We start from the raw sequence: 22930 nt of genomic DNA, 5'->3' as shown, positions 1-22930 counted from the left end.
CAAACCTAGTTATACAACAGCATGATGAGACATCGTGCGGAGTGCCACTCGCATAATATTACATTATTTTTTCACAAAACGCATATATTTTCACACTTGCATTTTCTTGATGACTGAGGCTAACCAATTGTTCAATAAGTATTGACTTAATTTTCACAGATTGCCACTGGCAGGAATACTGTATAGTACAGTTATCTCCACCATTACCATACTGCTTGCAACCCTAACTGTACCAAATACAGAAAGGGGATATTTCGCATTTACCGTGAATGGGACCATCATGAATGGGACCAACATGCTCTTAGTGGCATTCCACCCCCATTACTCTAGCAATGGCAAAAATCTAATGGCTAACCGACTAGGTTAATGTGCAGAGTTCAGTATAACGTTTCTGGATGAGCTGGTTTGCTCCATGAGGTTCTGCTGGCTCTTTACTGGCTAGGTAAATCACCAGATTTATTGGGCTGGTTAACAGGAGAGCTCTTCGGTAGTGAAAGCTATTTTACAGTGTTTTTACTTCGGTAGCTGCAAACCGGTCACAAAATATAATTTTCTGGCTCTTTTGAAAAGTGAGTGTAATGGTATTTTATTGGGTTGCATGTTCACCATGTGTTATATATTATTTTAATGACCTGTTTTGCTCCAATGTACATACATGGTTTCTAAAGGCCTTTCATGGGCTTATTAGGAAAAGGCCCACATAATAATACTAAATGACAGGAAAATGAATTCTGTGGTAACAACAGCAATGATATGGAAAATAAAAATGTATATGTGTTAATGTTTTCAAAATAACACTTTATTAAGTAAACACAAGTGTGTGCACAATGCACTGCATTGCGATTTTTAAAGACTGCTTTGGTGAAATCAGTTATAATTGTCTTAATAATTGCGTTGACATAAGACAAACATGACAAAATTATTTCAATTAATGCTAGAAACATAAAAAAGGTTTGTTACATTCATGTCTCCCCTTGCAGTGGACGCAGCTACTCTAAAGCGCACGGTATCCCGTGGAATGTGTCACACTAATGCGGGGCTGTAATGATGTCAACTTGTTATTTACTTTCCAAATCTGAATGACTGAGCAAGACGAAAGGAGAATTAATCAACCAGAATGTGACCGTACAGGCGAAAAAAACCAAGCTCGCTGGGCGCGCACAGACGGTGTGGGGGAGGGGAATCAGCACAGATACAGCTCAGAAGGTAATGTTGCATCATTTTATGATTTAAGTTACTGTAGTTTTCTCTCAGTGACTCTAGACGCAAATTACATTATTTGAAAATATATTAAAAATTTAATTCTTTAAAAACACAAATATAAAAAAGAGAAAAATACAAAGCTGAACCAGGGAATACGAGTTATGCTGCTTCAATTTCAGTCACTGAGAATCATAACTCAAGACATGTAATTGTCATTATACGTCCCTGAAGTTAAGACATAATCATAGCCAGGAAGAAATGCAGTATCATTTAAAACAAATTGTCGAGTTATAGCTCAAGAAATTGTCATTATAATCACACTAGACGATTATAAACTCCCATATCCTGACATTTCTCTTATATATGCTTCTAATTTGAAGAAAAATGAAACCTAAACGACATGTCATAGAAAATATGAACAGTATCCACACATCTATACAAGCTAAAGTGTGTCCACAGAGTAACGAATGGGGTGTTTGAGGCGTGGATTTATCCTAATATTGTATTTGGTTGAGGGACAATGACGCACCGTGCATACTCATTTAAATATTGCCCCCTAAATTTTCATAAGATCCAATTTACCTTTCACCATTGACCTTGTGTTTATTTCTCGGGTAGTGCTTTTCAGCGTGTAGAGACACTGGTTTAAGGTCAGTTGCTGATTTTTCCATTGTAGGTCACAGACTGTGCTCCTATCTCAAAGTGTGTCTCTCTCTTTAGTGAGATTGCCAGTGTTTGCCGCTGTCTCCTATAGCGCAATTCAAAAGGGCTCCAAAACTCTATACTCTAATAATATAGGCATCATTCACCTTTCCACTTCCATCGCCTCAACAATCGACGATAGATGTCTGCATCGGTTTCCCTACGGATTATCAACAGCACAATACCCGGGAATAAGAACTCGATTTATAATATGGGAGGAAAGTCCACATTGACTCACTGAAGTTGGAGGTTCTTTTCCTCAAGGAGGTGGAAGCAGCGGCGTTAGCACACACTATCTGATTAGTTAAGGTAAGTTGAACTCCTGATAGTTCTTTACCAAGTATATGGCATTTCAGGTTTTCTCTGTTTCATAACCAGTTCTATGCCATACAGAGACTACTTTTGAACATTGTCAAAGTACTAGATAGTTTCCGTGTGTACGTTCCTGCATTTGGTGAAACATGAACGTAGCCTATTTCATGGATGAGTAGGGTATACCACGCTGTCACTTTCCATTCCAATGTTGAACGATATAAATTACAAGTTGTTAAGAATTACTCTAAAGACGTGGCGTATCACAGCCTTTTTTATTTTCTGAACGTGTGCCTAGCGATAACTAGTTATAGTTGTCACGCAAAATTTCTTATTTTGTATCAAGTATTTTCCCCTACTACCATTTCGGAGTAAGTTAATGTGATTATGACTGTAATTTTGCAACACAGAAGACATAAAGCACATTGCCCATGCAGATACTCCGAGGCGCTGGGGTGGGGGAGGGGAGAAAAGAACTGCACCACAGTGCCTTCGCAACTGCGTACAGTAGCCTACTTTGTATCCAACTAGCTGACGAATCTTTTGAATTATAGTTCCCTCTAAATGGTTGGAACAAGATTGTTAGTCCTTTGCGGAATGTCACTTATTTTTTAAATATGAACGCCCACACGAAGTTCGCCATATCCATAGTTCGTAGGACTGATCATATTCAGTGGTAAGGCTAAAAGGACCCCCATAAATGTATCACCTGTTGAAGAGGCAGAGTTGCACAGCTGTATAACCTGATTTGTACTACCTGTAAACATCTTTGTTGAATAGAACTATGATCAGTTCATTCTTAATGCGTAGGATTCTTAATGTGTATTTTGCAGAGTAAAGTTTACAAAATAAGCTTTGTTTACAGGATAAGGATAGATTCATATTTCAGTAAAAAAAAAAAATGTTCAATAAGGAAAATGTAATGTGTGATACAAAATGAGGCATTCATTGTATTGTTAAAGGCAAACAGGTTGGGCAAATATGTCCATAGTCATACATTGCTTTACCCATATCATGTTAAATGTCTGAAGCAAAGCTGGGATGGGCTTAGTTGTTACTTGGATGGGAGACCTCCTGTGATGGTGGAATTGCTGCTTGAAGAGGTGTTTATGGGACAAAATATGGTACCAAAAATAAATCTGATGCCTCATATATCCATTTTAGAGATTGAGAGTGGCCTTATTTTCTGCACACTGTCTGCACACTGTACAATGCTCCTAAAATAAAAGTTTATCAACATGACCAAATGTGACGACTACATTATCTTCATTAGACGTTCTATCATCATTTCCATGATAACATTGTCTTGTTTTCCCTGCACCTGCTTTTCCTAGACTGCAGTAGTGGGTTTTACATTTTTAGTCACAAGAGAAAAAAATATATACACACACACGCACACACAGAAACACACATGCACAAACATTTTCAGTTATACTACAGTTAAAACTGAGGGCAATGTAATTGAATACCAGTAAAATTCTCCTTTATCAGGTAACCAATTTAGTAAATGTTTGCATAAACATGTACCATAATGAAAATAGCCCAGTGCCATTAAAAAGCCAAACATACCCTGCCATTGCTTGTTGGTGGAGAACAGCGAACAGGTTTGGTGGCCTTGATGTGAAATGGGTTACGGTTTACATACTGCAGGTTTTCAGCACATAATGTTTTCAGCCTACAATAAATCATTGGTGATAGAGGTTCTTCATAACGGTATCAAAGTCAAGAATATGACGAGGAGCAGAAGTGGCTGTTCAGTGCAACTTATTATTATTATTTTTACACCTGCAGCTTCACGTGGGCCACTGGCCAACTGTCAGTCAGCAGGTATATCCTGAATGAACATACCATTTTAGTGCATGTTTGCTCAAGGTTAGTGATTTTTGGAAGACCTTGTGAGCTGGTGAGATTCTGGTCCAAATTGTTTCTGGCGGTGCGTTGACCTTGACGTTGCCTCCAGCCCTTATGCGAATAGACAGCTTGAAAGTAACTGGCCATGGCCATGAGAAACGAACTCTGGGTTGTTAAGGAAACCATCCCTTCCCTGGATCAGTTAATCTACATCCTCGCTTTGAGTTAAAATGTAATTTGTGAGGACTATGTCTGGAAAGTCGGGGACTGGGGTGGGGTGCTGTGTGTATGCCTGTTTCTCTTTACTTTAATCTTAGAATGGAAGGAATCTTATTGAAATCTCAATATTATGACATTCTCTTACATATTGTGGGTATAGTTGGGGTGTGGTGTACTTTCTTTTTAGACAGAGAAGCTATAGGAGAGCTAAGCATGAAGCAATTTTGATACTTGATAAGTATTTCAGGAAATTTAAATGCTTATGTATTGTGAAGGGAGCTAGTATTGTGAGATCAATTAGCGCAATAAACACAAACCCACAACTACACCAAATTTCAAGGAATTTAGACTATCCAAACCAGAGATGAAAAGTGGAGATCATGTGACTGGGCTATTTTGTGCCATCGGAGGCCTAATCGCAGGGCTCAGACTTGAGAACCGTTGTCCGATTGAGATCCACTTTTCATTATTTTAATTTCTCTTTGATACCCACCGACACACAAAAAAATTAAGAATAAGAAGAAAATTGGAGATGGTGCAAGTTTGTTGAGTTGGACCAGTTTGACCAGTCTGGCCGTTCTCCACTGATCTCTCTCATTAACCAGGCACGTTTCTGTCCGCAGAACTGCTGCTCACTGGATGTTTTGTGTTTTTTTGCACTATTCTCTGGTAACTCTAGAGATTGTTGTGCATGAAAGTCCCAGGAGATAAGCAGTCGCTGAGATATTCAAACCACCCTGTCTGGCACCAACAATTATTCCACTGTTAAAGTCACTTAGATCGCATTCTGACATTTGGTCTGAAAAACAGCTGAACCTCTTCACCATGTCTGCATGCTTTTATGCATTTAGTTGCTGCAACATGATTGGCTGATTTAAATATTTGCATTAACAAGCTGGTGTACCTAATGTGCTCACTGAATGTATATATTTGATCTAACATATGTTACGTGTGATTATTCACAGATATGTGAAATATGATCAAAATGAGATCATAAAAGCACTTTAAATACGCACTTATGCCAGTGTGGTCTTCATCTGAAGCTTTTCCTTAGGCTGGTCATTTCCTTAAACCAGGCTATTTTTTAACAAGCTGTAATTTGGGGGTGTAGCTGTATGAGTATGTTGTCCTGTAAAAATGTCGAAAAATGTTGGCTGGCTACATCTTTATTCATCCTGATGAATCCTATTCTGGTGACACTTATACAGAACATCATGTTCCAGGCAAGCCTTTCTGTCTCAGTGTGCTCTGAATGTGCAACAAAGCCTTGCTTTTTTTCACTGGCTTTAATTTCCTCAGCCACAGATTAGTCCCCAGTAGTGCTGTTGATTGGATTGTCTGTGAGTGGCTGGGTATTAAATTCAGAGCATTAGTCAGGATGTTACATAAAGTGGTTCTTATTGAAACGTTGGGCTGAACTGTCATTCGGGAGTAGGAGAGTAACAGTGCAGCTGCAGACCGTCATTGAGGTTTTAGCGGTTGTGCAAATGTCTGTCAGTACAGATAAATACCGTTACACCTGTGGTCTCAATAAGGGAAAACGGTTGGGCTGTAGTCTTTGCAGTGCAGGTAGCTGCAGTCTCGCAAAAAGAGGAGGAACAAAAATCTTGCGTTTAGGACAGGCTGTCAGGGTGTGTTGGCTGAAGCTCTGCCTTTGTTACCCACTTTTAGCCTCATTCTTAAAATCGGCATTCATTGCCGCATTGTCTATTCACAGACGAGCATGTTCTCTTCTCCAAACATTGAATTAGGGCCTGTCCATGCACTAGAACAGTGCCTTAAAGATATACCATCCAGCAGCCATCTTTTTTACACAGCTTATTCATCTTTGTCTTTCCAAGTTATACATAGGGATAATAAAGCAAAGATAGGATGTTGTAATGTCACCTTGATCCTATAAAAAAACAGATTGGAGTTCCACCAATCATGCAGTATGTTCATGGGAAATGTAGTCCCACAAGGATCAGTGCTAGGACCATTGTTCGTCCTCATTCACATAAATGACCTTGACACTAGTTAAATTTGCAGATGATAGAAAACAAGTTTTAGCTAACAGTTTGGAATTCACTAGAGTAATGCAAGAAGATTGAAACAGAATCCAGAAGTGGGCAGAATTCAATTTAATTTAATTTAGTGTCAATTGTACATTTGGGAAATAAAAGTAAGTCAGGATTACTTTGTGGATGGTACAACATCGGAATGTGTTCAATTAGAAAAAGACTTAGGAGGAATAGTTGATCAAAGACTGTCAATGTGCAGCAGCAATATAAATAAAAAGCTTGGATGCTGGGAGACATAGCCAAGTATTGAGTATAAATCTAAGGAAGTTAAACTCACTCTACACAATACCTTTATCAGAGCACACTTGATAAATGGAAATTGGCAAAGGACACTGCGGTCACTGTGTGGAATAGCTTGCCAGGACATGTAGTGGAGGCAAAAACGCTGGGGGTTTTCAAGATCAGGTAGATTGGACCTGGTTATATAGCAAAGATTTCAGTTTGTAATTTTTAATCAATTTGCAAAATTTCCAAAACCTTGTTTTCAGTTTGTCATTATGGGTAGATTGATGGGGAAAATGGCTACTTAATCTACAGGATAATAATAACTGTGCAAAAACTGAAGGGGTCTGAATACTTTCTGAAACCACTGTATGTGATGGTGAAATCTGTGCACACTAAAACTTAAGACCTTTCTTCCTCAATCACAGATCTTGTCCAATTAACCTTCAGAAACTGGGGTTCCAGACATCTGTGCTTAAAGTGGTTATACAAGCATGTCCTGAGACAATCAGTCATCACCTCCTGCATGTCCTGTCTGACAGAATATTTACAAAACATGAACCTGCAAGTGGTGTGAGACGGAACAAGGAGTTATGTTTATTATCATGTAGTTTAGTATGATGTAATAGACATAAAGCCCTGGCTTATGGTCCCGGTCAGCAGGTGAATAGATGGCAGAAGATGAGAGTGAGAACAGCTGACTGATGTTTTATACAAAGTAAAACAAATGTTTTTCCCATGTCGGCTAGTGCACAATTAACTGAAATGTCCAGAGGTAATGAGACTCACTCACCAGAGGGTTATTTTCCTCGTGTAGAGGCAGAATGGATGAGCGCCATAATAAACAACAGCAATTATGATGCAAGGTGAGAAATCCTTCAGGTGCACAATTCCCTCTCAGGGGAAGTGGTATTTACAGTCAACCGAAATAGAACATGATGGTTTAAAGTCACGAGGTTTGTTCTACAGGCAGTAATTGGTCTGGATTTTTTCATTGAAGCTTGGGAATAGCTCAGTTATCATCCCCTTCATTTCCTATGGGGATGAAGTTATGCAGTTAAGCCTGCAAGTCGATCCTTTTTGTGTTTTGTCTGGGTTTACCTAGTCATGTTACATTAAATCTGCATGCTCATCTTGTGGATATGTTTATCCTCTGTTTAATGTAGCTTTTGATTGCCTAGTGATTTTATTTACTTTTGTCATGGGGTTGCAATTTTCCTTTAATGGATAAATTCACTCAATTACTTGCAGTGCTGTTTGTATTAAAGTTCGCTTGCACAGCAGGGCAGTATGCTAAGCTTTGTGGTACTTTTGCTAATAAATGGAAATTGTGAGTGGCACGGTGAAAATGTGTTGTGCGCACGGAGGAGAAATATTTCATTGCAACACATTGAAATATTTCTGATTTATGGAAGGCAAAGCTATGACAGACCTTGTTTCAACGATATAATGCTTGCTAGAGTTGGCATCATGAAACATTGCTGCTTTTGTTTGCAATACAGTAATTAAAGGATTTGCATAATTTTGCATTATATGATACTGTGGGAGGCTACTAAGCCTGAAAGAACAAATGAAAGCTTTAGGCAATCAGCAGGTGGGATACAGTCAAACAAACAGATGGAAAGAAAATTCAAATGCCAGACTTTTTTCTGGTAGTTTCTTTTCTTCAAAAAACTATTTAAATGCATACATTTGGTGGCATCATATATATTTAACTGTTGAGTTCTGGGTTAAAGACTGAAAATAGAGCACAAAGACTTTTAGGCTTGATAGCTGTTGTAACAAATGTTTTTGATTCATTGTAATTCAGTCCAATAAAAACAAATGGTTTGCCAGGTGTTATGAAATAGGTATATTGACACCGTTGTTGTTGTGCCTTGCTGGGAGTGTACCAAGCTTTTGAGTTCAAGCTGCTTTCTAGAAGTTAGTGAGGGAAGATGACGAAAGGCGTATTTTGACACCCTGGAGGCTGAAGTGTTCTGGAAGACAAAGTTGGAGAAACCCAACTGACAAAAAATGTCTCTGCCCTCAGTAATATTATAGGCAGTTGCTGCACTATTGCAAAGCCATTTGGTTTGGAAATGCAAAGAGAGTATGTGCAAAAATGGCAACTTGTCAGGCTTGCCTTTCCCTGCTGAGGGCATCACCTAAATACTGTTATAACCAAATGGAAGAGTTCTGCAGTTCAACATTATAGATAACATCCACCACCATGGCTAATAAGACTGGTAATCCCTGTATCCCTGTCCAAACATGCTGATTTGGGCTACATTTTGTGGATGAGCTCACAAATCGTTGTCCAGCGACATGCTTAAACCTTTCTATTAAACTACAGTTCTTCACTACATCATATTTATGGCATGAACTGGGATTAAAGGTGAAAGCTTGATATTCATGAGTTATGACTTTATTAAATGTATTTGTCACGATATGTAATTCAGTTGTTACTTTTGTGTATTATCGCAGTGGGCTCCTTAATGGCATTGCTTGCTCTGTGGGACTTCGTCCATTTTAAATAAAAAAACTCAGGCTGGAAAATGAAAACAGCAGGGCTCCACAGGTCTGGATGGCTTCAAGAGCCATATGTGCAGATAAAATGGACATTACGGAACGGACCGTTATGGAGAGCAATGACTCCCAGTCACTGTGTTTCACTCTACTGTCATACTCAGTGGTTTTAGAAGCATTGGAATTAGAAGCATTCACAGCAGTTGTTATCTAAGGCAAGGTATGAGTGGTGATGCGTGGCTTTGACTGTGTGCCCATCTCCGGACCCTCTTGACGGTTTCTGATGATGTTGTTGGAGGAGCGTAGTGTCGTGGAGATGACACGGGACTGAAACCACACGCAGGACTGAAACGGGCCGAGGCGGCCGGCCGCAATGACGAGGCAGCTACGCAGAGAGACGCTATTCCTGGAGCCGTTAATTCACCGCCTGCCCCGGGTTTCAACCCAGTTTATTCACCACACCCCACCTGGGTCTTCTGTGTCTGACCCAGCCCTGCTGCACCCAGGCTGGACGGCTCCTCTCCATTACTGCTTATTCGCCAGGGAGAAGCCCTTTCCCCCGGATACTAACCTGCGTTTCACGCGTTTCTCATTTTGTGCAGTTTGTCCTTGGCTGCTCTACAGTCCGGGACCCTACAGCTCTGGACCTCATTAGGCCTCATTCAGCGTGTTTAACCGCTACACCACCCAACCGCTACACCACCCAACCGCTCTGAATGTGACCGAGCTGGACTGGTTGTTACACAGCAGCAAAGTGTCTACCATTCGCCATGGAAACGGGGATCTCCCAAAGCCCCTTCCCCCCCCACTTCCCCCCCAACCCAGTGTACATCTGTTGTTGTGAACTTAGTTGTGGAATTGCAGAGAAAAGAAGCGAGAAGCCCCCCCCCCTCTTTTTTCCGCTCTCCTCACTCTCTTCCTCTCTTCATTCTCGCTCTCCCCTCCCCCACTGCCAAGGGGCTTAAAAGGCAGGTTTTACTCAGTGGGACCAGCCAGGAGAAAATGGCTGCTGTTTCCAGGCCTTGTTTACACATCTGTCAGGAGGTGACCAGGCAGGGGAAAATGGGGTCTTTGGCAAAGCAGACTACATGTCTTCCTCCCCCACCAGGGAAGCATCAACTCTTCTGCTCCTCCATATGAAATGCTCTCCAATTCCCTGCATTAGAACGGTGCTTATTTAGCTTTTTTTAATTTGAATTACTATTATGAAATAAGTTTGAAGTTCCACATATTACAGTTGCATAGTAATTTGCTGTTCCTCGCTTTAAATATCAATGTCAAAACCCAGCCGCCTAGATGTGGTATTGTGATATGGTAACATGGTAGTGTAGTAGTGAGTCACATGGTAAGGTAATGCGGCATTGTAGTGTGGTATACGGTATGCCAACATGGTGGAATGGTGCCATGATAGAGTAATGTGGTGCAGTAGCATTGTATGGTAGCATGCTGTGCTAACGTTGTGGTAACGTTATGGCATAGTAGTGTGGACGGGGACCAGGGCTGATGTTGTTTGCTTTGAGCCCTCAGTTCTCTCTGTTGTTTCTGTCCTTCCTGCTCATTAGACCTGGAGAGGCACGCAGCCTTGTCCTTGAGTTGTTCAGCACAAAGCATCAAGAGCTATTCATAGCCCTGCAGAGGAGCTTAGCCAGCAGAAATCGGCTCTTGCGCATGAGATTTTCTTTCTTTCGCATAGTTTCACAATCTGATCTGTGCTGTCTGAGGCTCTGATGCAGTACAGTGTATCAGTAATAAACAACCTTGTAATCTGTGTGTGTATGTGTGTGTGTGTGTGTACCCGCATTGGAGTGTGTGTGTGTTTGTGTGTGTGTATGTGTATGTGGGATTTCTGGCTCGGGAGCAGTTTTCCAGCACACAATCTTTATCTTGTGTAAAATCGCAAGGGAAGTTTGCTGCAGTGGAGGTTTGTCAACTGAGACAAATTCATTCAGTATTTGTAAATTTTAGGAGGCACACAAACTATTTTAAAGTGTGAGGTAGGGGAAATATGATGGCATTGAGATCACCATAAAAAAAAAACCTGTTCAACCATTGACCAATATATCACAGAAATGAGGTAAGGAGTTGTGCTGCTGGCTGTTCATTCAGGTCACTCAGCCCCGGCGTGCCCATGGCTGTTCATTCAGGTCACTCAGTCTTGGTGTGCCCATGGCTGTTCATTCCGGTCACTCAGTCCTGGTGTGCCCATGGCTGTTCATTCAGGTCACTCAGTCTTGGTGTGCCCATGGCTGTTCATTCAGGTCACTCAGCCTTGGTGTGCCCATGGCTGTTCATTCAGGTCACTCAGTCTTGGTGTGCCCATGGCTGTTCATTCAGGTCACTCAGTCTTGGTGTGCCCATGGCTGTTCATTCAGGTCACTCAGCCTTGGTGTGCCCATGGCTGTTCATTCAGGTCACTCAGTCTTGGTGTGCCCATGGCTGTTCATTCAGGTCACTCAGCCCTGGCGTGCCCATGGCTGTTCATTCAGGTCACTCAGTCTTGGTGTGCCCATGGCTGTTCATTCAGGTCACTCAGTCTTGGTGTGCCCATGGCTGTTCATTCAGGTCACTCAGTCTTGGTGTGCCCATGGCTGTTCATTCAGGTCACTCAGTCCTGGCGTGCCCATGGCTGTTCCTCACACCGCTCTGCGCTTGTGGTTTAGCCTGGTCGTAAACCAATTACAGCCGTGCTGTGTTAAACGCTGCTATGATGACCCTAATGATGAGGGAGCCTTTTGTCATTCAGCAGTCAATCACGGCAGGTCCTGTGGAATCAGGATGCGGAGGATGTCAGTTTTAATGTCATTTAAGTTTTTAATTAAGAGATAATCCACAAATCCACAATAATGACCAACGCTGAGGCAAAGGACTTGCCTTGGAGTGGATTATCCTGCTTTTTAAACAACTAATGTTATTACGAAAATAATCAATCAATGTTACCGGTTACCCAGCAGTCGTTATTCAGGAATATTTGACCGTAGAATGCCTGAAGCGAGCAATCAGAATCAAAAGAACTTGGATAATTGTTTATTTTCATTCTGTTCTAGAGAACTTATTGTAGCCCATGGATAGGCCTGTTGGTCCATCTGATGTATGGCTTCCCGTGTATGTTCAGTCCCTTAGCATTTACAGTATATTAGCTTTACCAGGAAGGAAATGAGAGGAGATATCCCTTTATCTGGAGGATATAAAGTGCATTTAACACATCCTGTGGTCAAAATGTGCAATTTGCATACTATTCATCAAACAAGTGACAGTTTGTAAGATGTTTTGAATACCATTTGCATGCCATTGACTTTCTTTTTGCTTTGTTTAGAGTGCTACATGTTTGCATAATCATGTCTTTCTTGTATATTTAATCAACCAGCAAGCTGTTGGCACTTCCACTTATAATACGGAATTAAAATTTCAAGAGCACAATGCTGGTTAGATGGCATTAAGCTTAAGTTTTATGGGAAGAATTGAACTGGAGGGAGACAGATGCAGAAAGGTGTAGACAAGGTTGCTGTAGCTGATGTAACAGACTGGCAGGTTTGTCATAGGCAGACCCTTCAGGGATAAGTCTATTTTTGCTCGTTTGGAATTGAAGGGCTGTGGGCATGTAGATGGCAACCTCAAGGTTTGCCTCAGAGACTTTTGTCAGGGATTTCTCATTGGATTTTACCAGGGCCTGGGTCTTTAACTAATTGGCCATGGAGCACAGCAGTGTGGGACAGACAGCCCTCCCTGGGCTAAACATGACTTTTTTTCATGATTTTCATACCTAGGTATCATCTTTGGTTGTTTTTTTTACCCATTTCATATGAGCTGCTTTGCACACAGTAAAAGGAAATCAAAATACTAAGAACACTACCAGTAAGAACAGCCTCTCCTAGAACATGCATCCATCCTGTCAATATTTATTCATTCCATCTGTAAGGTTTTTAGATTAAATAATATACGAGCACACAACTGAAACTCTTGCCTTCATCTTTCACAGACATTGCATTTTGACCGAGCGCTGTCAGCCGAGCAGCCTGCAGGCGATAAATCAGTGGGAGACCTCCCATTTTGGGTGAGGTGTTCTAAGAGCCAAACCCACAAGCAGTCTTACATTGTTAACTCACGCACTCAGGGCAACCCAATAAAGCTTTTACAACCATTATTCTGCATGAAAAATACAGTGAAATCTGAATGGGATTTTAATAATAGGATGTTGCAAAAACATTTTCATTAGTTTTCATCTCAGTACAGGAGTCATTTCTCCCTTCCACTGCATGGAGTGCTGCTGAAGTACACCATAACCTCTGGAACTTAACCGTTCTACTGTGAAAATAAAATTAAGTTAAATGATTATCTTAACTGGATCAAATAATAAGAAACTAGGCACACAAGGCTGTGTATTGTACCATAAAACCAGAATGAAAATGGGACAATTTGCAGACTGCTCCGCATTAACTGGGTTCTTTTCTCTTCTTATTGTCCTGGCATGAGAACTGTGAATGTGTAGACTATGTAAGGGCTATGTTTGGATGATTGTTCCATTTTAATCATGGTAGCTACTCTTGTCAAGCGTTTCATCTATAGGATGTGAAACAGAGTACACTTGAGCGATCCGCTGAATTCATGTGGACCTGACCCCGTGTTACAGGGGAGTAAAGAGCGGTGGTGAAAGAAAGCAAGCAGAGATGAGAGGAGGAGGAACCTCCAAACATAAAGGAGTGGCATGGGGAAATGTGAAATCAGACTAAATGTTCAGACAAGACCCACATGGAGCTTCCTTTAATGAGGCTGGGCCGAGTCAATGCCCTCTTTGTGTTTTACGGTTCTGGGCATGTGTACGGAATGGAAAATGACAGTTAAGCCAGATCATTTCCTGTCTATTATCTACTATTTCGACAAAAAAGTTGCGAGGGCCAGACATGAAGGATCGCCTACTGCTTATCCATGGTTCCCTCCGGTCTCCTGGTCAGAGGACTGGGCGCTCGTTCCCCTGGCCCCTAATGAATGTGTGCTGACCCCCCTCAGCCTGGTGTAAGAGGGCCCTGAGGAGCTGAGCGACTGAGCGCTCTGTCGTAGTGACTACACAGTGAAAATCAGCCTGGCTGCACACGTGTGGGTGTACAGAGCGTACTCTTCAACTGATGCAGAATATTCCAGTACAATTCCAAAAAGGAAGAAAAATGTAGATTGGGTCAAAGTTGGGTGAATAATGTATTTTTCTAAATTGTATTAGGGTTAATGCCTGTAATGCACTTTTTATTATATTAGTGTTACAGTAGATCACGCTTGGGGTTTTTACCAAGGCCTGCCAAGGATGACTACCCCAAAAAGTTCTAGTGGAAATAAGTGCTTTGAAAAGGCTCTCTGTGTTTGTGGTGCTGTTATCGGGTTTTAAGTGTTTCAGAAGGGCATGACTCACTAGCTGATTATGAGGGGAACCATTCTGCTCAGTGTCTTTTGATGGAATGTTTTATGCGTTCCAAAACATGTTCATCATAGGCTAGTGCATCTCTCCTCCGAAGCAGGACATGAGATTACTCTGTTGGGAAAGCACAGCATTTTACGGTATTGGTCTCATTGTTTTGACTAGAAACACCTCCAGAAATGTTTTTTGGGCTCATTCCAATTGTTTATTTAATCAATGCTTGGTCCTCATCTGATCCAGAAATCAATTGGAGGACCACCATCTTTAAGGACATTTCAAACCCTTTAAATGCTCCATTGAGGAGCCAGGAGGCTTCAGTAGGATGCTTCTGCAAGGATACACTAGTGTGTCCTCAGCACTTTGCAGTTGTTGAATACAAAAGCTATGAGGACCAACTGAACACATGCACTGAAACTGAAAAAAAATCAATTTAACCACCGCTTTAACTTCAGCCTTTAAATTTTTGCCTGAAAAATCACAGGTTTCCATTAAAAAATGAGTTTCTATTCAGTTCCTTTTACAATAATTGTATTAGCTGTGGATGTAATGGAAACTACAGATCTTTTGGCTATGAAAATATCTTTGGATAGTGAATAATGTATTTAGTTTGGTACTCTTTCAGTGACATTGACACTTTATGTAAGATCTTAAGCTGAGGTCATTTGCTTGAATTATAAACCTTGGTTCAAAGGTATCTCAAGTATTTTAGAAGTTTTAAGTGAAATATCTAGCATTATTGAAGTGTAGGAAAAATGTAGTGGAATTTTCATTTGTGAAATGTTCTGGTAATGTATTTTTTCTCTTGACTTTTACTGAGCAAGGGGTCAAGGTATTGACATTAATTTACTATTTTCAAGCGTTCCGTGTTGTTGGGAATCTTGGATCTTTTTCTAACATTTGAATTTAGGATTGGTCCTTTTGATGACCTGGGATATAGTGGTAGAAAAGGAGCACAATGTACATTCAAAAAGTGCACACATTTTTGCATCTGTCTTTTGGCTGTAACATATCATTCTGTGGCAACAGCATGGTGTAATTTTAGAACAAAGTGATTTTCAAATCCTAACTGCATATGTGAATGGCCAAATCTAAAACCAGGTCTTCCTCAGAGAATTTCTGAATGAAAATACAGCTTATCAGTTGCACGACTTTGAAATGTGTGGAAATCATGTGCCCAACCCAGAGCTTTTTAAATGTAAACGCCCCCTTCATTTCTCTTATGTTTTTGACATTTTTTGAAGGTTCACAGGGGGCAAAGACAATTTGGCCTTCCCTAAAGGCAATTTATGTGAAATATTATGCAGAGAGCTTTGTGGAATGGCATGACGGCTTTAGTCATGGGTGTTGCTTTTTATTATTTTTTGGAGATGGTTATAAGCTGTTCCACAATTGTGTAACTGTGAGCAGACCATAGGAAACAGCTGTGCAATTTCTCTATAAATGAAGAGCAATGCACCAACATAACCCTTCCTGCATATCCTCAAAAAGATAGAAGATATTGCGGGAAGGATTACAGATGCAGGAGGCTCCAGAATTATTGGCACTGCTACCTGCCAATGCACAAAAAATACTTTTACAAACAACACCATGACTCAAAGCATACCTCAATATCCACACAGAAATGGTTCTGTGACAATAAAATCTATGTTCTGCAGTGGTCATCTCTGGTGCCGGACCTCAATCTAATCATAAACCTGTGGGCTTAACTATAGAGGGCAGTTGATGTGCACAAACACAATATGAAGGATCTTGCTAGGATCTGCATAGAGGAATGGCCGAAAATCCCTCCAAATGTGTTGGTGAATGAGAAGTATCAATTGTACAGTGCTTTGGATAAAGGCGCTATATAAATGCCAGCCATTTACCATTTAATCATGGTAAAACAAAAGGACAGGTTCATTACATTGATATCTGATGGTGTCTAAAACAGAATACTCAGACCAGTAGCATTTGCCTCTTTTGGAAGAACATACTCCTGTATGTACTGGCCAAATTGCCCTCATAGTTCTAGTATTGTTTGCCTTAACATATCAGAAGAGTGTTATTCTTCACGTTGGGTCTGCATTATGTGAACACGAGCCTGTCTTCTCTCTACAGCTTGGGCTCCCTTCTTAGACCTCATTCACTGAGGTGGGATAAGATGAGCATAACCAGTGATGAAGTCAACTTCCTGGTTTACAGATACCTCCAAGAATCAGGTAAGGCAATCTCCAATTCTCCAAGTGGGAAAATGTGGAAGGTACATTGTGAAGTTTCAGCGGTTGATCGACTGATTTATTGATTGGTTGCCTGTAGAGTGCCAATGTAGGCTAGTTCTCTTGAGTGGTCATATAAATACATAGTGTGTTGGCTGGCCTGCTTTTGGGTAGCACTCTTAGTAATTCATAAGCTGGTGATGCACGCTGTTTTCTGACCTGAGTTTTTATATATATATAATAATAATAATAATTTTGAAATCTTTGGGTGTAATTCACTTCACACAATTTTTTTTACTACCATAAATAAACCTTACATAGTATGCTGTTGCTTGTCATCTGTTTTCCATCTGAAGTAAAGTACTGCATAAACAGAGAATGTAATTATATCATTGATCTAATAAGTAACATAATTTACTGCTGCCTGACAAAACGAGCAGAATTAACCTTTAATCCCAGCCAATCTGTTACTGGCTTGTACACTAAATCATCCACTGGCAGTTCAGCGCTAATTGTGTTTAATTGAATACAAAAAGGATGCAATGTACTCGAAAACAAATGAACAGTGTAAAATGTTGATTTTTACACAGATCATATTTCCCCATACTCCATCATAAATGCAGGCAGGTACAGTACCCTCTGGCACTGGAGAGCAGTGTTCTGCTTTATTGAGCTGTACTGCTCTGTTTAGTATTAAATGGTTGTGATTCACAGTATGATTAATGATCAGGATACACTGGAGCCAGCACTGATGGGTGTGGGAATGTGAGAAACAAATAATGTGTGATCATGTACAAAATCAACACACGTGCGATGCTTGACTAATGACAATCTTGTCGTACTCATTAGCATATTGTTCTTTGAAGTATCTTTGAGTATAAACAGGGGTAGGTTGTCGGGGTGCAAACCTGTAAGATCGGTCCGTGTGCCTGGGCATGTCTAATGGATGGCCTGTTTTAATTAAATACCTTGTGGCCACAGGTTTTGACTGTACGGGTGGGTGCACTGGTTATCTAGCCTTTACTTTGTGAATTGTGTATCGTCTCCCTTGAAAACATCGCTGCGTGCTGCCACAACAAACACTCCCTCCTCCAGTCAGCACGCTCATGGACAAATCTGACGTATTCTTTCTGAAAGTGAGATCTTTCTGCCAGTACATCCCAATACCAGACCAAACACCAAACCGGTTTGGGTCGAGAAAAAGAATGTGAATTGTGGGGAAAAAAAGCACCACGGTCAGGTCTGGACAGCTGAATCCAGAGTGGCGGACACCCAGCACTATGTACTTTTGTTATAAAAGAGCAGAGCAGGTAGAGACAGTTGTTCCATAGATGTTGTGCATCTATGCACCGTATTGTATTATGTCTTCCATGGCCAGTCACCCCTGCCTAATCAGAGGTTTAAAGAGAGCTTATATCGCCTGGCCCCTAAAAGCAATGAGAAAGATGAGTGTTTTTATAAACATTTGTAGTGGTTTGTTATGTCTGTGCTACTGCGGTGCATGTTTGTGTATGATATGACCATTTATGTTGATAATTCCTTTGTGTAGGTATGTGGTTAGGGTTGCTATATCTCATGTCAACCTGAATGAAATGTTCAGTTTCGTGTTCAATCCCACCTGCATTAGCCTGTTATGTCTGGTGTGTGTGTGTGTGTGTGTGTGTGTGTGTAGTGTGTGTTTGTGTGAGTGTGAGTGTGTGTATTTTCATGGCTGCCATGTCCCTGTGCCTCCAGGTTTCTCACACTCAGCCTTCACCTTTGGCATGGAGAGCCACATCAGCCAGTCCAACATCAACGGCACGCTAGTGCCCCCTGCTGCCCTCATCTCCATCCTGCAGAAGGGCCTGCAGTACGTGGAGGCTGAAGTCAGCATCAATGAGGTAAGACCATGCGGCACACTGACATTAAGTCACATCCAGAAGTCTATGCTGCTGTGGTCACCTTGAGGAGCGTACCTCCATTTGACTGGCTTTAGTAACACTGGCCAGCTGCCGCACAGAGCAACTCTCAATTGTCACTGGCGTCGCCCAATGCAGGGAGGGCTGGCTTGGTCCGGATTACACGGCTCATTGCTCACTAGCGCCCCCCGTTGGCTGATCAGTCCGCTGTGGTACAGCTGTTGAGCAGCATATGAAGTGTCTTTATTCACCTTTCGTCTGTGCGATCCTGACTGACGACTCCTGTGTGATAGCCAGTGGCGGCAGACTTCATGCGCTTTGGAGGAAAGCGTACGCTTGTCTGCACTCTCCCAAATTTGATAGGAGAGCATGCGGCTCAGCGGTTCAGCGCTGCCGATAATTATGATTGAGCTTTCCAGATTGGGGAAATAATGTGGAGAAATCATTATGTCTTTTCTTAATTAAAAAAGAAGAAGAATTTCCCCATGACTGTAATATGCGTATAATATTGCATATAATATTGAGTACCGCGGTGATGTACTGGTTGCGGATGTAAAAATCCCGTTCATATTCGCCATAGGGAATTAGATTTGTATACGAGTATGTATTAAAAGTAGAAGGTAGACTTACCAGATTGTGAAACGGTAGTGTATGCTCATTTAGAAGCCATCAATCAGTCTTATTTAAATTTTTTATATATTTAAAAAAAAATCCTGGCTAAGTACGAGTTGTTAGCACAGAGATGTCCACTACTCCAAGTTTCGCGGGTGAACTATGAACTATGAACTATGAACTATGAACTATGAACTATGAGCTTCCATCGGTTAACAACGTGATCCACTCCACCATGAACCGACACTGCGATATATACAAGAAAGCACTAAATATGAAATGTAACTAACATAAAATATACACGATTACTATCCATTTAAAACGTAAAAGTGAGTGGACAGCGATTTGATTACATCGTCCACAATGCTTTATGGGATGCGTAGTTCATTCCCATTAAGTATTGTTTTTAAGTACACAGTCTTGTACCTTTGCCTGTTTTCTGTTTATGAAGATTTTTTTCTTCATGATTCATTTGGTACCCGGATGGTTCGGTTCATGGCTTAAAACACTTTAGCTAGGAACTTTCTGAAATGTCTATGGCAAAAATGAATGGAACTATAGGGGTGGGCAAAGACTACAGCACCTCCGTACTCTACAGCGTTCATCCAGTTTGACCCTTATTGACCTTAAGTGTGCAGTGCAGTAAGTGTGACCGGTGTCACTCCCGACAGGATGGCACAGTCTTTGACGGCCGGCCGATCGAGTCTCTGTCCCTGATCGACGCGGTGATGCCGGACGCCGTGCAGAGCCGTCAGCAGGCGCTGCGCGAGAAGCTGGCACAGCAACAGGCCTCGGGCGCCATGGCAACCACCTCAGCGCTCGCCCAGCAGAGTGTGCTGAAGAACAGGGAGGCCTCTGTGAACGGCGAGGAGAACGGCACGTACACCATCAGTAAGGGAGCGGGGCGAAACTCACTTTAATGTACTGCGCTGTTCCTGAACCATCAGTAAGGGAGCGGGGCGAAACTCACTTTAATGTACTGCGCTGTTCCTGAACCATCAGTAAGGGAGCGGGGCGAAACTCACTTTAATGTACTGCACTGTTCCTGAACCATCAGTAAGGGAGCGGGGCGAAACTCACTTTAATGTACTGCGCTGTTCCTGAACCATCAGTAAGGGAGCGGGGCGAAACTCACTTTAATGTACTGCACTGTTCCTGAACCATCAGTAAGGGAGCGGGGCGAAACTCACTTTAATGTACTGCGCTGTTCCCGAACTGCCCCAGTGTGGGTTTGTACAGTCCCCAGGCACGATATGGGCTTTGCTTTGTAATCAACAAGCGGAAAATGACCTGTTCCCTACCTCTGCTGATGTGGTTGGAGTTTCAGGAGGCTACTTAAACTTTTGTCATATTGCCCAGGAAACATAAATTCACCAACATAGATGTGAACTCGTAAAAACAGAAATAAATGAAGGAAAGAAAATCTTATTTTTCAGCGTAGTTGGTCCCAGGATTTTGAGGAATACAGTGTAGTTGTCAGAGATTGGGAGAGTGAGATACTTTGATCCATAGAAGGAAAGCAGCTGGGCGTGTCTGTGTGCTGAGACAGGAGAGTGAGAGTGTGGGGGTGTGTTTTTAGATAATCACGTGGAGGACATTTGGGCGTGTCTGTGTGCTGAGACAGGAGAGTGAGAGTGTGGGGGCGTGTTTGTAGATAATCACGTGGAACACCTTTGGGCGTGTTTGTTGATAATCACGTGGAGGACGTTTGGGCGTGTTTGTAGATAATCACGTGGAGGACGGTTGGGTGTGTTTGTAGATAATCACGTGGAGGACGTTTGGGTGTGTTTGTAGATAATCACGTGGAGGACGTTTGGGTGTGTTTTTAGATAATCACGTGGAGGACATTTGGGCGTGTCTGTGTGCTGAGACAGGAGAGTGAGAGTGTGGGGGTGTTTTTAGATAATCACGTGGAGGACATTTGGGCGTGTCTGTGTGCTGAGACAGGAGAGTGAGAGTGTGGGGGCGTGTTTGTAGATAATCACGTGGAGGACGTTTGGGCGTGTTTGTAGATAATCACGTGGAGGACGTTTGGGTGTGTTTGTAGATAATCACGTGGAGGACGTTTGGGTGTGTTTGTAGATAATCACGTGGAGGACGTTTGGGTGTGTTTGTAGATAATCATGTGGGGGACGTTTGGGTGTGTTTGTAGATAATCACGTGGAGGACGTTTGGGTGTGTTTTTAGATAATCACGTGGAGGACGTTTGGGTGTGTTTGTAGATAATCACGTGGAGGACGTTTGGGTGTGTTTGTAGATAATCACGTGGAGGACGTTTGGGTGTGTTTGTAGATAATCACGTGGAGGACGTTTGGGTGTGTTTGTAGATAATCACGTGGAGGACGTTTGGGTGTGTTTGTAGATAATCACGTGGAGGATGTTGAGATGGACGGGGATGTGGAGATACCGGCCAGCCAGGCGACTGTGCTGCGGGGACATGAGTCTGAGGTCTTCATCTGCGCCTGGAACCCTGTCACCGACCTGCTGGCTTCTGGGTGAGCAAGTGTGAATGTGTGTGTGCATGTGTGAGTGTCTGTGAGTGTCTGTGAGTGTCTGTGAGTGTCTGTGAGTGTCTGTGAGTGTGTGTGAGTGTCTGTGAGTGTCTGTGAGTGTCTGTGAGTGTCTGTGAGTGTCTGTGAGTGTCTGTGAGTGTCTGTGTGTGAGTGTGTGTGTGAGTGTGTGTGTGTGTGTGTGTGTGTGTGTGTGTGTGTGTGTGTGTGTGTGAGTGTGTGTGTGAGTGTGTGTGTGAGTGTGAGTGTGTGAGTGTGTGTGTGAGTGTGTGTGTGAGTGTGTGTGTGAGTGTGTGTGTGAGTGTGTGTGAGTGTGTGTGAGTGTGTGTGTGTGAGTGTGTGTGCGCGTGAGTGCGCGTGAGTGCGCGTGTGTGAGCGTGTGTGAGCGTGTGTGTTAGTGTGTGTGAGTGTCTGTGTGTGTCTGTGTGTGTGAGAGTGTGTGTTAGTGTGTGTGTGTTAGTGTGTGTGAGTGTCTGTGTGTGTGAGAGTGTGTGAGAGTGTGTGTTAGTGTGTGTGAGTGTGTGAGTGAGAGTGTGAGTATGTGAGTGTGTGAGTGTGTTCTGAGTGATAGTCTCTCTGTCTCTCCTCAGCTCGGGCGACTCCACCGCACGGATCTGGAACCTGAGTCAGAACGGCGTGAGCGGTGGCAGCTCCACCCAGCTGGTCCTCCGTCACTGCATCCGGGAGGGGGGCCAGGACGTCCCCAGCAACAAAGACGTCACCTCCCTGGACTGGAACGTGAGCGCCCCGTCGTGGCAGGCTTTTCCGCTGCTCTCAGTGATGTCACTTATGAAATATGAGCTCAATCAACTTCTCTACCCCTACAGAGTGATGGGACACTCCTAGCAACTGGGTCATACGATGGCTTCGCCAGGATATGGACAAAAGATGGTATTTTCTTTATCCCTCCATTTCATTGGCTCATGAAATCATCAGCCTTGGTTGTCTGTGATCATTTTTGTGCTGGTCTCCATTGGCAAGAACAAGCTGTAGTTTTGTCTAGAGAGGAGAAATATAATCAAATCTCTGTACTTGTGCAGGTAATCTGGCCAGCACACTGGGGCAACACAAAGGTCCTATATTTGCCCTGAAGTGGAACAAGAAGGGAAACTGCATCCTCAGTGCTGGAGTGGACAAGGTTGGTTGCCATGGCAGGGTTCACAGGAAGTCGCAGTACTGTGTTTCACTTGTTTGTTGCGCTGGTTTGGAATTGCCATTTTGTGCTTCTCAGTAC

General features: G+C 42.4%; 1 protein-coding gene across 2 annotated transcripts in view; it reads left to right on the top strand.

Moving 5' to 3' along the window:
* Nucleotides 1–1075: 1075 nt before the first annotated feature.
* Nucleotides 1076–22930, top strand: part of LOC133116815 (F-box-like/WD repeat-containing protein TBL1X) — a 28096-nt gene continuing 6241 nt past the window's right edge. The window contains exons 1-8 of one of the 2 annotated variants that reach the window (XM_061226786.1): nucleotides 1076–1206; nucleotides 16579–16679; nucleotides 18411–18556; nucleotides 19858–20077; nucleotides 21549–21681; nucleotides 22287–22434; nucleotides 22524–22587; nucleotides 22737–22834. In XM_061226786.1, the coding sequence (XP_061082770.1) occupies nucleotides 16622–16679; nucleotides 18411–18556; nucleotides 19858–20077; nucleotides 21549–21681; nucleotides 22287–22434; nucleotides 22524–22587; nucleotides 22737–22834 (867 nt within the window). In that variant the 5' untranslated portion in view covers nucleotides 1076–1206; nucleotides 16579–16621. Of the gene's footprint in view, nucleotides 1207–1817; nucleotides 2215–16578; nucleotides 16680–18410; nucleotides 18557–19857; nucleotides 20078–21548; nucleotides 21682–22286; nucleotides 22435–22523; nucleotides 22588–22736; nucleotides 22835–22930 lie in introns of those variants that run through there. The other variant, XM_061226785.1, reaches the window with a different exon arrangement.

This window comes from Conger conger, chromosome 17 (genome assembly GCF_963514075.1).
Source record: "Conger conger chromosome 17, fConCon1.1, whole genome shotgun sequence".
NCBI lineage: Eukaryota > Metazoa > Chordata > Actinopteri > Anguilliformes > Congridae > Conger > Conger conger.
Note: the sequence above shows the minus strand (reverse complement) of the source record. Positions and strands in the feature narration are given on the sequence as shown.